The sequence below is a fragment of the Ruditapes philippinarum genome, unplaced genomic scaffold, assembly GCF_026571515.1.
Source record: "Ruditapes philippinarum isolate M1 unplaced genomic scaffold, ASM2657151v2 ctg2676_1_1_1_1, whole genome shotgun sequence".
In the NCBI taxonomy this organism is placed as follows: domain Eukaryota; kingdom Metazoa; phylum Mollusca; class Bivalvia; order Venerida; family Veneridae; genus Ruditapes; species Ruditapes philippinarum.
Window position 1 is genome coordinate 55,279 of NW_026852214.1, and position 15,829 is coordinate 71,107.

Here is a 15,829-nt window from a genome sequence, read left to right on the forward strand (position 1 = left end):
GAATACTGGCCGCCTACGTAAAACCCCTTTTTTAAGAGGAACCGTAGCATCCGTTGGCATGCACGGAGGAAACCTCCTCAGACTATTCCTCGGAATATAGAACAACGGACCTGCTCAGATATGCCAGTAAACATATAAAATACAAAATACATACAGCTCAATAAAGAGAAACGTTCTTTATAAGAAAAATTATAATTTTAAATAAATAGTAGTGTGATATATAATGTAAGTAAACTTGCTTGAAACCATGTATAACAATGTAATGACATGATAATAACCATTATATCAATATTTTTTTAAAGACAATATGTGTTTTATTTACACATGGGTTAAGTTAATTAACAGTGTTTTGTTTTGTACCGACATCGGTTACAGGTTATCTAATGACTATTCTACAAATATCCGAAAGTCAGTTGCATCCCACAGGTGTTCGAAATGTTTATGGTTATGTACAGGCCAGTTAAATGTAAATTTTGAACCGACGTCGGATTCAAATGATAAGGGTCTGGCAGTCGACGTTGGTAAATTTCCGGATGTCGCAAAACAAATATTGACTGTTGAAATGATAATTCCAGCCATGACGAAGAAGGGCTAAGTATCGCGGGCCGGCGGTCATAATTACCTGAAAACAGAAAAAAAAGAGACAACAGCAAAGCAAATGGGAAGGGCGGGTGGGTATTTTTCCGTGTTAGTTCACGGCAGCTTCTGGAGCTCGGAGACTGGATCGAAAAGGAATTTGCAGAAGCGTGCTCGGTTTATATACCCAGTCTACTAAGCATGCGCGAACGAGATTGAATGACTTGTTAGGAGGAGGAGCCAAATATACAGGTCATTGCAAAAATACTGTGACGTATAGTGTCAAAATAAAGAGTTTAAACTCAAGCGCTTAAACTGAATATTAACCTTGCAACTGGCATCAGTGTATCATAAAACAATGTATGTTAATGTAAAATGGAAAGATACTATTATTGACAGTTCAAATATTTTCCTATATTATCAAGTTCTTGAAAAACACGGCAACGTGGATTCATTTCTTTAAATTTTCACGTTTTAATAGCGTTTTAGTTTGCCTTTGAATTACATTTACTATGCTAAACTATTAACAACAGTTCTAACATCACGTGCTCCCATTTAACTATATATTTTTCATTCATTTTAGTTGTAACCATGACAACTTATAAAGATGAACCTTTCGATGATTCAGACGAGGCAATGGCTCCATTAGATGGCTCGTTTCTTGATGTATCTTTAATAGTGAGATATTTGACTGTGACATTTGTTGAGGTTGCAAGACCAAAGTCTTACTGAAAAGACATCTAAGAAAACATTCCAGCGAGGAAACATTTGAATGCACAAGATGTACACAGTATTGGAGCCATTGCCTCGTCTGAATCATCGAAAGGTTCATCTTTATAAGTTGTCATGGTTACAACTAAAATGAATGAAAAAATATATAGTTAAATGGGAGCACGTGATGTTAGAACTGTTGTTAATAGTTTAGCATAGTAAATGTAATTCAAAGGCAAACTAAAACGCTATTACAAACATGAAAATTTAAAGAAATGAATCCACGTTGACGTGTTTTTCAAGAACTTGATAATATAGGAAAATATTTGAACTGTCAATAATATTATCTTTCCATTTTACATTAACATACATTGTTTTATGATACACTGATGCCAGTTGCAAGGTTAATAGTCTCCCCTTTATTACATAAATTTAATAACTTATAATCTGCGCCGATTAAGTTAATTTCAGCCTTTATTTGTCATAAAACGATGAACATTATTACCTCGAGAAAATAATGTCATATGCTAGCAAATGAATATCCACTTACAGAAGTTACTTGCTGTAATATGCTATTGGCGTTATTTCTAAAAAGGGAGTGCGCTGCTAAACTTAAGATACATATAGTATTGTATGCATGTAACTGACAGACACAACATATCAAGCACACATGCATGAATATAGAAAAATGAAGTTTTTCATGTTAATTTCTCTATTTATAGTGCAATTTTATCGTACTGAATCATCACTTTTTGTATTGTAACTGCATGTTGCTAAAAAGCTTTTTTCGTTGCACATACCGCATTAATAACTTTTCTATCTTGAGAAAATATTAGAAATGATAGTTTCACGTGTCAATTTTGACTAAAAGGACGCAAAGAAAAGAGGAATTGATAAAAGATTGAACTTGATTTTCTGTCAGAATGTTAGCCACTGTCATGGTATTTCTGCCATCGACGGCAGCATTTATAATATGTATCTGCCTACAACAGCAGCATTTTTTCTTCGACCGGACAAGATTGAGCGTCTGTAAAACTTTCAAGAAAAGACTCACGGGGTAGATATTTGGCTTGCGTGACCCCAATGGATGAACGTCTATATTGATAACAGGAAATCCTGCCATTTTCTTAAAACTTGAGATATTTTGAACAGAAAACAGACATTTTCACGGATTTTTCCGAGGCTGTCACTTTTAATCTGCTCAAAATAGTCTTAAAACAGGAAAAAACGAGTCCAAAATTACCTTACAGTATCTCCATTCAATGGACAATACTTTTATAGCAATGAAATGGGCCGTATTTGTGTAATATAATTAAACCAACCAATTTTATAACCTACCTGTATCGATCGGTAATTTTCAGATATCTGCCATCACTGCAGTGATCTGCCATCACTGCCTGCCGCCGGTAATACGGTGTGATCCAGCTAACTTAAGAGTCGTCTGTGTTTCTACTCAAGTGCCCATCCGTGCCTGAAATAATGCACGGAAGGGCACCTGAAGTCTTCCTCCACCAGTAGCCATATGACCTATACAGTGTCTGTGCAACGTAAAACCAAATCAAACAAAAGTATAGTTTCGGTTTGTTGCCATCTATGAGTTTTGATTTGTTTTCTTTCTTTGGTGGGAGGGGTATTTATTTGTTTTGTCTGTTTTTCCTGTTTACATTGGTTTACTAGTAATAACGTATACAATGTACGTTGTATAGACTAAAACTACATACATAGTTTATAGTATCGGTAATATATTTTTGATAGAATTGTTCGATTTTGTATTGAAAAGTATTTTGAATGTGTTGAAGTATATTTCGGTAATATAGCGAGTCCTGGGGGTTGTACCCTGGGGGTAGATCGAGCTTCGTCCTACGCCGATAACCTGTGCATGGTTATATATTGTAACACTAAAAGTCAAACTTATTGTCACATTGATAGATGTCATTTCAAGCACTCATTCCAGGACGGTTTAAGATCGAAATAAATTTGCTTAAAGTTACAGTTTGAATGTCGGGTTACACTGCTTGTAAATCAACATATGACAGAATTGTCTGGAATTTATGGCTGATATAAATGGTGCTATATATACGAATATAAATCGCTTGCTGTGTTACACTTGCTTTTTGGAAATACATGCTAATGCGGATATACATGTTGGTAAGACAGACATGAGATTTGAATGAATGGGTATATTCACGGTTTTGACGTATAGCCACGTTACTAACGAATATACGCGGTGCAGACGGATTTTCCTGTTTGAACGGATATTGCGGTGTAGACCAATGACTGTTTTAATGAAATATTAGATGTTAACGCAAGTGCCAGGCGTTCACGGAAATGCTCGGTGTAAACGGAAATGTTTGGTGTAAACGTACGTGCTCTGTGATAAAGGAAGTGCTCGCAAAAAAAAAAAAAACGAAAAAGCTCGGTGTTCACGATGGTGTTCGGTGTCAATGAAGTTCTCAGTGTTGACGTAAAAGCTGTGTTAACGGAAGTGCATACTATTAACCAAAGTGCTTGGTGTTAACGGCAGTGCTCGGTGTTAACGAAATGCTCGGTGTTAAACGAAAGTGTTTGGTGTTAACGAGTTCTCGCTGTTTACGGAAGTGTTCAGTGTTAACGAAAGTGGTCAGTGTAAACGAAAGTGCTCATTATTAACGGAAGTGCTCAGAACTAAAGGCGTATGCTAAGGTTCATATAGCCAGTTGCTGTGTTGATGGATTTACACGGTGTTAACGGATATGCTAGGTGTTAACGAATATTGTTGAGGCAAGAAATTTGAGGATATACACGGTGTCAAGTGTAATCTGTCTCCTAATTTTGGTTTTTACATACATGAAGGACATAAAACTTATAATCGTGGCCTTTTGATTGAATTAATTAACCCTCTTGTTGTTAATGAAACCTAACTATGTTACCGTGATGTCGCATATATATCCGGATTTGTGGTTACATATATTTATCAATTTGAATTATTAGTTATCTAATATGTAATTTCAGTAATGTGAATGACCGTCATGATTATGTTTAAAGTTATATTATGTAACAAGTTAAAGAAGAGTATTCGCTACGGTTTTAAACTAAGATGATGCATATAACAATATTTTTTTATGTGTTGCATATCATAGTTTGTAACGTATATTGTCATGAATATAGTAGTAGTTACTATAATAATAATAATAACAATCATCATCATCATTATTGTTATTATTATTATTATTATCGAGGTCCTTTTCCACGAGTAAAGCTTGAAAGTTGTCATACGACATACTGCGTTAGTGTGACGTAAAACTCAATATATATTATTATCATTATTAAATTAATCAAAATACATATATTATTATTATCATTATCAGCAGCAGCGCAGCAGCAGCAGGAGCAATGTCACATCATCTTTATCAGAATCATCACTCTCATCATTATTATTTAAACTTAAAAAGTTTACATAATCAACTTTGAACTCTGCAACCCCTGAATAGCACATTTATGCAATATAAAAAAGGTATTTACAAAAGGCATTCCTTTGTAAAATGAATTTCAAGGTTCAATCTTCCCATTTGAAATAACATATTTTATAGTTAGCATGCATGCGAAGTTTGATGTTAATAACTTTGATAGTGTCTGAGAAAATAGACTTAAACCTTAACAAGGCTTGAACCTTTTGGGCAAAAACTGAAGACACATAGCGTTCTCTGCCTTTTTGAAAAGACGCTCTTTTTATGGTAGTAAACATGCATACAGAGTTTTAAATGAATATAGATCATTTTAGAAAAAGACCATAACAAAAAGTAAACCAACCCCGACGTTGACACTCACGTCAACGAAAGGGTCGTGACAATAGGTACATTTTTTGTACACATTTTGTCTTCGAAAAGTGGAGCTTAAAATCTACTTTAAATAGTAATTTTTGTTCCAAGTCAATTTATTCATTGGGATGGGTACTTTGATCAAGATTTCTAATTTTACTTCTTCCAAACACAATTCATTTTATTTCCGCTAACTTGTTTGACTGTATATTTTTCTATTGTCTATGTATATGTAATGTAAAATAACAAGTAAAGAAACAGTTAACTACTGATGAAATTGTAATGTTAACCATACATTGTAGTACTCTTAACTATATGCACGGATAGTAATTGTCCGTCCTCTATGGTAGAAATCTTTCTTGTTATCTTGTGTTTAATTAAACCCCAAGAATGACGTAATAAAAAGCGATAAATTAAATGCAACTTCTTAACATGAAGAGAGTTTCCCTACGTAAGATTTCAATCAGGGCACTGCAACCAATAATTTATAGCATCGTAGTATACGCCCGAACCATTACATTTATCAGTTAGTTACTTTGTCATATTTTCGTCTGTCGCCCCGCAAAGTGAAAATACGACATGGCACAAATCAGCCACCATGCATAATGTGTTTTCCTATATAGTCTATATAAACATAGTCACCACCAGGGTGGGACCAATTTGGACTCTAGAGGCATAAATTAGAGGACCACAAGACGATATGACATGTCAACTATCCAAGCTTCTGGCATTCTAGTTTTATTGACAAAACTGTATTGCAATAGAAATAAATGAAAAAAAAATATCTTTAATTTAAACATGTTAACTAATAAACAAATATGTCTCATGTAAAATCAAAATGTGCCAACATTTTAATGTAAGAAAAGTATGTGTCCAATGTAAATAAATTGGTCTGACATCATAATGCGTTTATACTATGCAGTAAGATAAACAGCTGGTAAATTTAAGATACAAACTATTACTTAGACCAGCAAGCAAAATGAAATGAGCTGACATATCCCACTGTTTGATATTGATATACTGGTATATCATTCATCTCTCACTGAATAGTAACACAATGATATTAAAGGCACACTATGCCTCAGAAATGAATAAATATTTACTTTAGAGAGGTCAAATATTTAATTCAGTTTTATAACGTTAAATGAATGATTTGCGATGTTTGTTAAGTGACTAAAATAGCGCTAAATGCAAAATAATGTCATAAAAGCAACAAAATGTCAATAAAAAAGTATTTTGACTTCCATACAAAATATAACAAATCACTTACTATTAAAAAATACCAAAAATAAAAAAACAATTGAGGTATAAAATGAAAGCGTTTGTGTATGGAGTGCGTTCATTGCCAAAATTCCAGACATGTTCGACCGTCCCTTGTATTTGTGTTTTTGACAAACTGAAATTGATCTCTGTCATTATGAAAATAAACCATATTATTTGCAGTGCACAGATACTGTCAAAAATGCTAGGTATACACGTTTGCATGTTCAAAAGTAGTTTACAACAGGAACACTTTACATGTCTGGAATTTTGGCAACGAACGCCCTCCATATTTGCGAGGCATAATGGGCATTTCAAAACAATTGAAAGTAAATCAATTATAATAATTGTTGATATTAAGTCATATTTATCAATACAGTTGGTGATTTACTAGTCTTGTCATAATCTATTAAATGTCACATCACCAAACCTTACTACTCTAGGCCTAAACATTTTCTTCTTGTTATTGGGAGGAGGGGGTGTGGTCAATCTGACGTGTATTTGACCTTTTGACATTGAAATACAAATGTACATATATATATATTGGTCATCTACAACACATTACAAACCTTAATATTACATTGTATCATTGTATGGCCAAACGTTTTTTATTCATGGCTTAGCAAGGTAAGGTCCATTGACAGATGAGACAGACATGCAGTTTTAATTAAAAGCAATATGTTCCTACTTAAATAATTCAAGTGTGTTATGGCTGCTGTGCATTTCATTTCTGAGTGTTATGAATTACTGTGATTGTGAATGTTCAAGATATTGATATGGATAAAAAAAGGGTATTTTCCATATGAAAAGGAAAATAAACAAGATGTAACAGATGTGCTTTGTCATTATTAGGAACTTGGCAGTATGCCAAGGATGAGAACAATATTTTGTAGCTTTCAAAAATTTTCTTTCAAGTTAAGACATGGGGAAATTATTGCATTCAGGATAAATACATGTACAGTAATGCCCCTTGTCTAACAACTGCCCCATAAGTTATGATAATCTAGAATTCTAAGTCTTATTGAGGGACACCTTTGACCATTTTGAAGCAATTCTATTTAATAATGTAGTTTTGAAGAAAAAAATTAAAAAGGGGCATAACTAAAAAGTTAAGCTATCAGAAAAATGCCCCTTGTCAAACAAGAGCCCGGTTTGAGCCGGGTGATGCTCCCAGAATAGGTTTTGGACACAGGAAAGTACACCTCTTGTAGTTTCAGAGTTATGTCCCTGGAAAAAGTTCAAAGTGCAACAATTCCAAAATTAAGCAGAGCAGAGTTACTGTTCTTTGCACTGCAATTCTAATCAATGTGATCTATCAACCTACAAAGTTTCTTGATGATAACTCTTATGATTTGCGAGTTATGTCCCAGACAACTTCAAAAAGTAAAAATAAACAAAAGGCAATAACTCCAGAATTAGGCAAGGCAGAGTTATGATTCTTGCGCACTGCACATCTACCAGTTGAGATATATCTACCTACAATGTTTAATGTTGATATCTCTTATAGTTTTAAAGCTATGTCCTGGACAAGATTTTTCTAAAAGGGGAAATAATTAAAAAATGAGGCTTAACATCTACCCATTAAGATCTATTCACCTACAAAGTTTCATGTTGATATCTCATATAGTTTTAGAGTTATGCCCCGGACAAGATTTTCTTTAAGGGGAGATAATTCAAAAACCAGACAAAATAGAGTTATGGTTCTTTGACACTGCACTCCCCCTCAATGCCCTCTACCACTGTATGAAGTTTCAACAAATTATCTCCAAGGGTTTTCAAGTTACTGTATGTTCTGGACAAGACAATGGACGGACAGACGGACGAACAGACAGACGGACAAGGCGCCGACTATATGCTCCCCCGAAATTTTTCGGGTTAGACTAGCATGTCAAGATTAATGTTGATATAACCTTTGAAAGGGCTGGAGTAATATGCACAGTCATATAAGATTTAGCACGACAACAACTACAACAAGTACAGGAAAACAGACAACCCAGCCATTGTAATAACTTGACTTGTTATCTGATACAGAAAAATTTGTAAATTAAAAAGATGGCGAGTTTTATAAAGATTATATTAAATGAATCGTGTTTTAATAACTAGTTTTACCAAGATTTTTATTAAGATGAAATTATTGGTCATTTTCTTTTAATAACTTTTCATGGCAGTTATATTTTTTTAATAAAATTTAAATTGTACTGTCAGATCTCTGCCAAGCCCCCAGGCAGTAGATTAACAACTGGATGGCAGCAATTAATGTTCTGATAAGGGAGTACACTACGGCCAATAAAGTTTGAAACTAACAAAAATATATTCCAGCCCAGCTGGTAAACATATCTTTGGGCCGAGCTGGGGGGGTGGGGGCTGCAGCCCTGAAGCCCGGGCCTGAATCCGCCACTGACTGACCTCTTTAGTATCTATTTAAGTGGATTCAATGATGGATTTATTTTTTGTACAATAAAAAGGCAGTATTTTAATATCACTTTACTTTGGAAACTCGTCTATTATTCAATTATTCAGATGAGTAAATTGATCAAGTGTTTGAAATTATTCTTATCAACAGTCGAGCATACATTGATAAGTATGCTGTTATTTTGTGAATGCTTAATACTAAACACCAGGAGAATTCTATTTGAAATACCCTGCAAACACTAACCTGTAAAACCATCCAAAAGGTACCATAAACAGCACTAGAAAGTCAAGGAAATAACACCATTTTCAACCTCATATATCAAAATTTTCTCAGTCTATGGGAGGGGACACCAAAATATGGTCCGCCCCGTCCAAACATACTGTCCGCCTTGTACGGTCTGCCTAGCCTCACGGTCCGCCCTATCCGTAATTCCATTCATTATGCTACTGACAATCCATGCATTTGTATGTTGAGCAGATTGTACCAAGAATGGGTTCTGCTTGTGTTCGTAAGTGCAGATTATGAGCAAGTGTTCAAAGTAAGTAAAAGACAGTTTTACTCAAATATCGCTTAAGAAAACCATTTATATGCACCGTATTTTATGCACATTTACATACCAGGGGTTGTAATTTTGTCACAATTTCCATTCATTCATTATTTATTATTTTCATAGAGAATGATGCGGTTGTGCTGCGTAAAAAATTAGACTTAACGCCGTGTGAACACCTGATATTTCTAAAATCAAAATTTCACCATTTTGTTGAATTATGCGAAGATAAGGCCCTTCGCGACTTTTCGCAATTTAGATTATTCGAGGGTTGTAATAGAATGCGAAATGGACTCCATTTCGCGAAATGAACTTACCGCCTACGAAATGGACATTTGTTTGTTTAACCATGATGAGTAATATTATTTTTATTAATTTATGTCAAACATATGACATAAAACTACAGATTGAACCAATTAAAATTACTATTTTCCTATTTTATAGTCATATTTCTGAAAATAATCTGGCCTCTACGAAATGGAGTTTTCGGCCACGAAATGGAGTTTTCGCTTACGGAATGGACATTTGCTTTACAAATTATTGTGTAACTGACATGTCACAAAGGGTATCTTTTCTATTCACTAACGTTTATTCTGGGACGACAAAAATATTTTTGTCCCAGGTTAAACATATGATATAATATAAAACAGAATATTTCTATTTGAAAGACCATGTATAAAACACTGAACTATGTGGCATTATTATACGATTTATATTTTCAAATGTACAAGCATAAATAATGAAAAAAATATAAACAAAATTGTTTAAATAATAATTTTATGTCATATATCACTTGTTCATTATTAAAAATGTTATTAAATAGTACACTTAAACCAAAATTAAAGAGACAAATGTCCATTTCGTAGTCGAAAAATTCATTTCGCGAAATGGCGTCCATTTCGCATTTTATTACTACCGATTATTCGATTAATAATTAGAACTCGAATTTATTGAATTTGCGCACGTTAATCAAGCTCGCCAAATTGCAGTTAAAAGAAAGAAGAAACATGTGTTATATTTCATAGAATATCAGTTTATTCCGTTGCTGCAAAAATAAAAAAAATGTATTCTTTGGTCAAGTTACCACTTGTTATTTCGCGCTGCTGTCTAGCGAAATCTGTGAACATTAGTAAAATCTTATACCCCACCATACAAAAACGATACTTCGCAGACAATTATCCCGGCACTGATGTTGTACCTTTGTGTTCACCGTACTTTCACCTAAAAATGTTTGTATATACTTTTAAAGACATCACTGTAAATTTTCACATTACAAAAAAGTTTCGTTACGGAGCAATGGATGCTTTCCTGTACATATCGGAGTGCTTGAATAACAAAGATTATCACAAACTTTCTGAAGTTATGGTACCAGAATTAATACAAAAATTAAATAATGGGGAGAGAATTGTATCAAGAACTACAAAGGCTGATGTCTTCCATGTCAAACACATTTGGTTTATGACATTATGTGATGTACGTGTGACTGAAGATTTATATGTGATTGAAAACAGGGAAAAGAAAATAAAGTGAGTCACTGAGTGCTTTCTTCACCTAGATAGTTGTCCAAATAATTAACAGTGATAAAGGTCATTTTGCAATCTCCTGGATTAGACCCCAATGCATATTTCAGATCCTAGAAGTTTCAGCCCCCTATTTGCCCTTTTTAAAAAATAAAATAAAAATTTGTCTACAAATGAGAACAAAACTTTGAAAGATCAAAGTTTGGTACCTGACCAGCATTCCCATGCAGGGCCAGCTTTTTTTTCACTTTTGGGGCAAGGGGGTTGGTGACCTTTGGAGGGGGAAAAATGCAATAGGAGGGGAAATTTTATTTGTTTATTTATTTTATATTGTTTTCTTTCCAGTAGAAAAGGGAGGCAACTCCTGTAACACAAGGTTAAAATATGTCGCTTTTTCTTTACATACGGATAAAAAATATTGATGCATTGCATGTTAAACTTGTTGTGACGCTGGGAGTACGAGGGTTGTTCAAAAAGTAATAGGACTGCAGCTCTACTGATCACATTTTTTCATCTATGTACACGAGTTTCCAAAAATCGAATATCGGAATTTGTCCTCTATATACAGTGAAAAAATCATTACAATATGTTTAAAAACAACAATTCTGTACAACTTACAAATGACAAGGGGTACGCAACCCGGCGCACGCTAATTGTTAAATAAATGACGTTCATGACGTCGCAAAATAAATAAAAATGCAAACAGCGTCATTCTTTCTGAAATTATTCTCCACAATGTTCTAGGTGCTTGAATCATGTAACTATAACCAGAACTCATCTGTGGAGATGTAGCGAAAAAAAGCAATCACATTTTCATTTCTTTATTCAAAACATGCCCGGTGGCCGGTAACTTTCGGTTTGATCTCGTGATTTTGAGTATTCTGGAAGCTAAAAGGGCATGGACATGTAATGTAAATGACAAAGTGATTTATATTATTTATTTACACATGCCATCTTACATTCTTAAAACAATATGATAATGTACAGTAAATTAAAAATGCTTATTAATTGAAAAATATTCTCTTCTTCTGAGCACAGGCTATCATTTATTAAACGAATTCGAGAAAAATTGATACCAATAATTACCGCGTATCATTATCAAATTTATTCAATGATTACACACACACATATATATATCTAATAAAACAAAATAGTGTTTAAAACAAATTTCCCCTATTCAATAATTTTCTTAGAACTGAAACAGTATACCCGATGCAAACATCAAACATGCCGGACAGTTCGCGGGCTGTATATCGCCGATACTTTTGTAGCGCTGTTGCAATTAACGTCTCTAACGTCATTCAATTTTCCGCTTTCTCCCTAGCCCTTTCGTGTCTGTGATCTCATATTCAACGTCTTTGAACTGCTTTCTACAGCTGAAAACGAGTGTCCTAATTGCCTAATTATTGTTCTGTGAAAATTCAATCTTTTCATACGTAGTTGAAGGAGTAGGGCCTATCTGTTGGCAAAATTTAATGATAGTACACATTTTAAGTTTTTAAACGAACGTCATTTTTCTGCATTTAACGCGATTATCACTGCTGTTCAAAACGTTATAGTTTAGCGATTTCTGGTTTGAATGACATCAAATTTGAACAACATGACACTTTAATATGATACAATGTGTTGGTGAAATATTAGGGGGAGAAGACAACATATTACGAATAAACTGAAAGTACAAATTAGCGTCAAAATATTTTTGACGCGCTGCGCCGGGTGCGTGTTACCATGGTTATTTAATACCACAGGGAACACGCGTTTAGCGCAATAATTCAATAAACTTATGCTGAAGTTGTAGAAAACAATTAACTATTGCCGTGGATATAAAAATATTTAAAATCTAATGGAATATGGAGATATAAGACTCTTAGTCCTATTACTTTTTGAACAACCCTCGTAACTCCCCTTACCTACCCGAGAACAATTTGTAAACAACCTGGCTTAGCTGTAAGTCTTACAGGCATAAAATAAAACATTTTTCGGTAGTTTAATAGTTGTAAAAAAAAATGATATTCATTGCAGGCAAATTCGGGCTGCTGTATAGGCGGAAATTTCAGCTTTGAGGGGGGAAAATATACTATATTGAGGGGGGAACGTGGCCGAATTAGTGAAAACTAGTTTGGGCCAGTGTAAATTTTAAGAAAATTTAGTTAAATATATATATAGTAGAATAAATTCAAAACTGGAATTCCGGCCAGTAAATTCAAAATCTTTAATTAAATGACTGGAATTGCAATTTTATTCATGTTTTTTTTTTTTTTTTTTTTTCAGTACAATGTGTGTTCTTATACGATTTGTCTACTTAACCAAGGATTTACCAAGTAAAAATTTTGCAAAAAATTTAATGTACTTTATGGACAAAAAGAGGAAGAGTCACACATACAACTGCTACATGCAGTTCTATCGGACTTACGGGGAAAATGTAAAAGACTCCCAGTGGTTTGTTGGAGGCATGTTCTATTTCACACCACTTGAGAGACTGACCCTCTTTAGATGGATGAAAAATAAGTTTAATATGTAGTGCTTTTAAATATGATTGAAAAGACATCGAATTTCAAAATTTACTGCAGTTTTGTTAGATTGAAGCAACTTGTCTTCTAGTGACATCTTGACTGCCAACAAACAGGAGAAATGGTAATTACAGTGTTACAAATGTGAATAATTTTTCAAGACTTTTTATTTCTGTGCACATCTCACTTGATTCATCTTTTGCTAACACCAGTGCTGGAATTTGTCATTTTTCACCTTGGAGATGTAACATAGCCTTTAGATTATTAGGCTCACAGGTAATCGGATAAAGGAAACAAGTTTGGACCTGTTATATATAGAATCAGAAAGTACAGTCTGTCCCAGTGTACCAATAGCTAATGTTTGATTACTTATAGATACTTTCTCATCAGAAGTCACCAGTTTATTTGATGTACAGTGCCTTTGTTAGGCAAAAATATGTTTCGTTTGAGATTTTTGTACCAGTACCTATAATAATAAGTTGACAATGTTATGAGCTTTGGCAGGTTTTTTTTTTTTTTTTTTTCAATCAATCTACTTTGTATATTATTGACATTAACTGATTTGTCAAGCCTACAATTTGGAAACAAAATCAAAGTCAAAGGGATTTCAATAATCAAAATTGATGTAACAACTGTATAGCGTTATGTCAGTGCAATAACGGAGTAATTCCTTCTGAATTTAATAAGATTTAATCAGTTATTGCATCAAGGTGATGATAGTGGAGCCTGGTCCGACTGCCTAGAAGTGCAGACTGGCCGGTGCAAGATCCGGTGGCACTGTGCAATAAAAGAAAAATTAATGACCTAAATTAAGGTAGATATGTAGTATGTTATTGATGAAAAATTTTGAAATATTACTACAAAGATAGATTTTCTTTTAATACAAGTAAGGAAATCATACAAGTAAAGAAATCATACAAGTAATGTACATATTTTTGTTTTTGAAATTTTCAATACCTGTTAAAAATGATTTGTGTTTCATTTGATTTGTATTTTATTTGTTCATTTCATTTATATCTTTCGAAAACAATATAATTGATTAAATACAATTTTTTAGCTTGATTAAATACAATTTTTTAGCTTGACTATTCAAGGAATGAGTAGGACTGACCTTATACTCACCCATGCATCAGTTAAAGTTTTGCAATGCAACATCATATCTCATCAACCACTAATGAAATTTGATTGTAACTTCACACACATATTTGAAGGCATAATGGGAGACCCATAACTGATCTAGCTTAGATTTTGACAGAATTATGGCACTTTTTGAACTGTGAAAATGATTGATTAAAGTTTTGCATGCATGCCCAGGTTGACCCATAGTTTTTATGGACAAGTGAAAGTTTTCTGTTATGAATATTATAAGGACAAAGCAGACAAGTAAGTCAAAATCTGATTTCCCCGGCCCTTAGTAATTTTAATTGACAAATTGTTAAGTGTCGAGATTGAAAGAATTAGACATGGGCATGTAAGATATTTTACATAAGTGTAATTGTTAAAACATGCATTAATACACTTGTTACTATATATAGTAACAAAATTGCCCATGATTTAAACTAATTATGAGTGTCATGTGACCTATTATGAGTTTGCGGCCCGGGGCCGAGAACTAGTTATGAGCCCGCAGAACTAATGCACGTGCACAAACCGAAACAATGACGTCAGATTTTACGTCAACAGTTAACTGTAAAAGTGAAAGTAGGTTTTTAGCACGAAACGCTTGATTTTATTATGAGAGCTTTTAAAAGCGTATTTCGTACAAACACAGTTTTTTAACAATTGAAATTTAAAGAAATAATACCACAAATTCATTCCGAGAAAAAATGAAAATAATACTTGCTTCTAGATTCTAGTGTACTTTGTATACATAAAAAGTAAACAACTCTGTAGAAGTAACTGTACAGTAGATGTAGATCTACAGACGGGAATTTCAACGAAAGAAATATCAAAGTAATTTTTTTTTTGAAAAATGCTACTAGATCTCATTAGATCTACCAAGTGTATTAAAGACATTAATACACGTCATAGTTGTGCCAGAAGGTGATAATCGGCCCTGAAATGAATAATGCCCTCGGGCTGAAACCCTCGGGGGCCATTATTCATTTTGCGGGCCGATTATCACCTTCCGGCCCTACTCTGCCGTGTATTAATCTCTTAATAATTAATTTGGGAATAGAAATTTTATTCATATTTGTATACCATAACTTTGTATCTTCCTTGTATGAAAACATGTAAACAAGAATTTGACAAAAGTTTAACAAAAAAAGGTAATTGGAAAAGGATGGAGATGAAAAATTATTATCATACACATATATTGTAGACACATTTTTGATACTGTACAAACTTTAATGGAATTTTTGTCAATGTTTTTGTCCTGTACTTGGTACAGTATTTTTAAGGGACCATTATTAAGATGGTAATCTACTGTTTCGAATAATTGCTATTACTTTTTCAGTTAGAATTCAGAGTTTTATTAAATATGATAGAAAGTG

General features: G+C 33.6%; 1 protein-coding gene across 1 annotated transcript; it reads left to right on the top strand.

Annotated features, from left to right (window-relative positions):
* Positions 1-10,247: 10,247 nt before the first annotated feature.
* On the top strand, positions 10,248-15,829 carry LOC132752734 (uncharacterized). Its single transcript, XM_060743104.1, has 2 exons — positions 10,248-10,830; positions 13,096-15,829. The coding sequence occupies exons 1-2, from the start codon at positions 10,367-10,369 to the stop codon at positions 13,343-13,345; spliced, it is 714 nt and encodes a 237-aa protein (XP_060599087.1). The 5' UTR covers positions 10,248-10,366; the 3' UTR covers positions 13,346-15,829.

What these genes read in the sequence shown, in the direction of transcription:
- LOC132752734 (XM_060743104.1), top strand. Translation starts at nt 10,367, where the DNA reads ATGTATTCTTTGGTCAAGTTACCACTTGTTATTTCGCGCTGCTGTCTA. An exon ending in AACAGGGAAAAGAAAATAAA is followed by an intron (nt 10,831 to 13,095) that starts GTGAGTCACTGA and finishes TTTTTTTTTCAG; the next exon opens with TACAATGTGTGTTCTTATAC.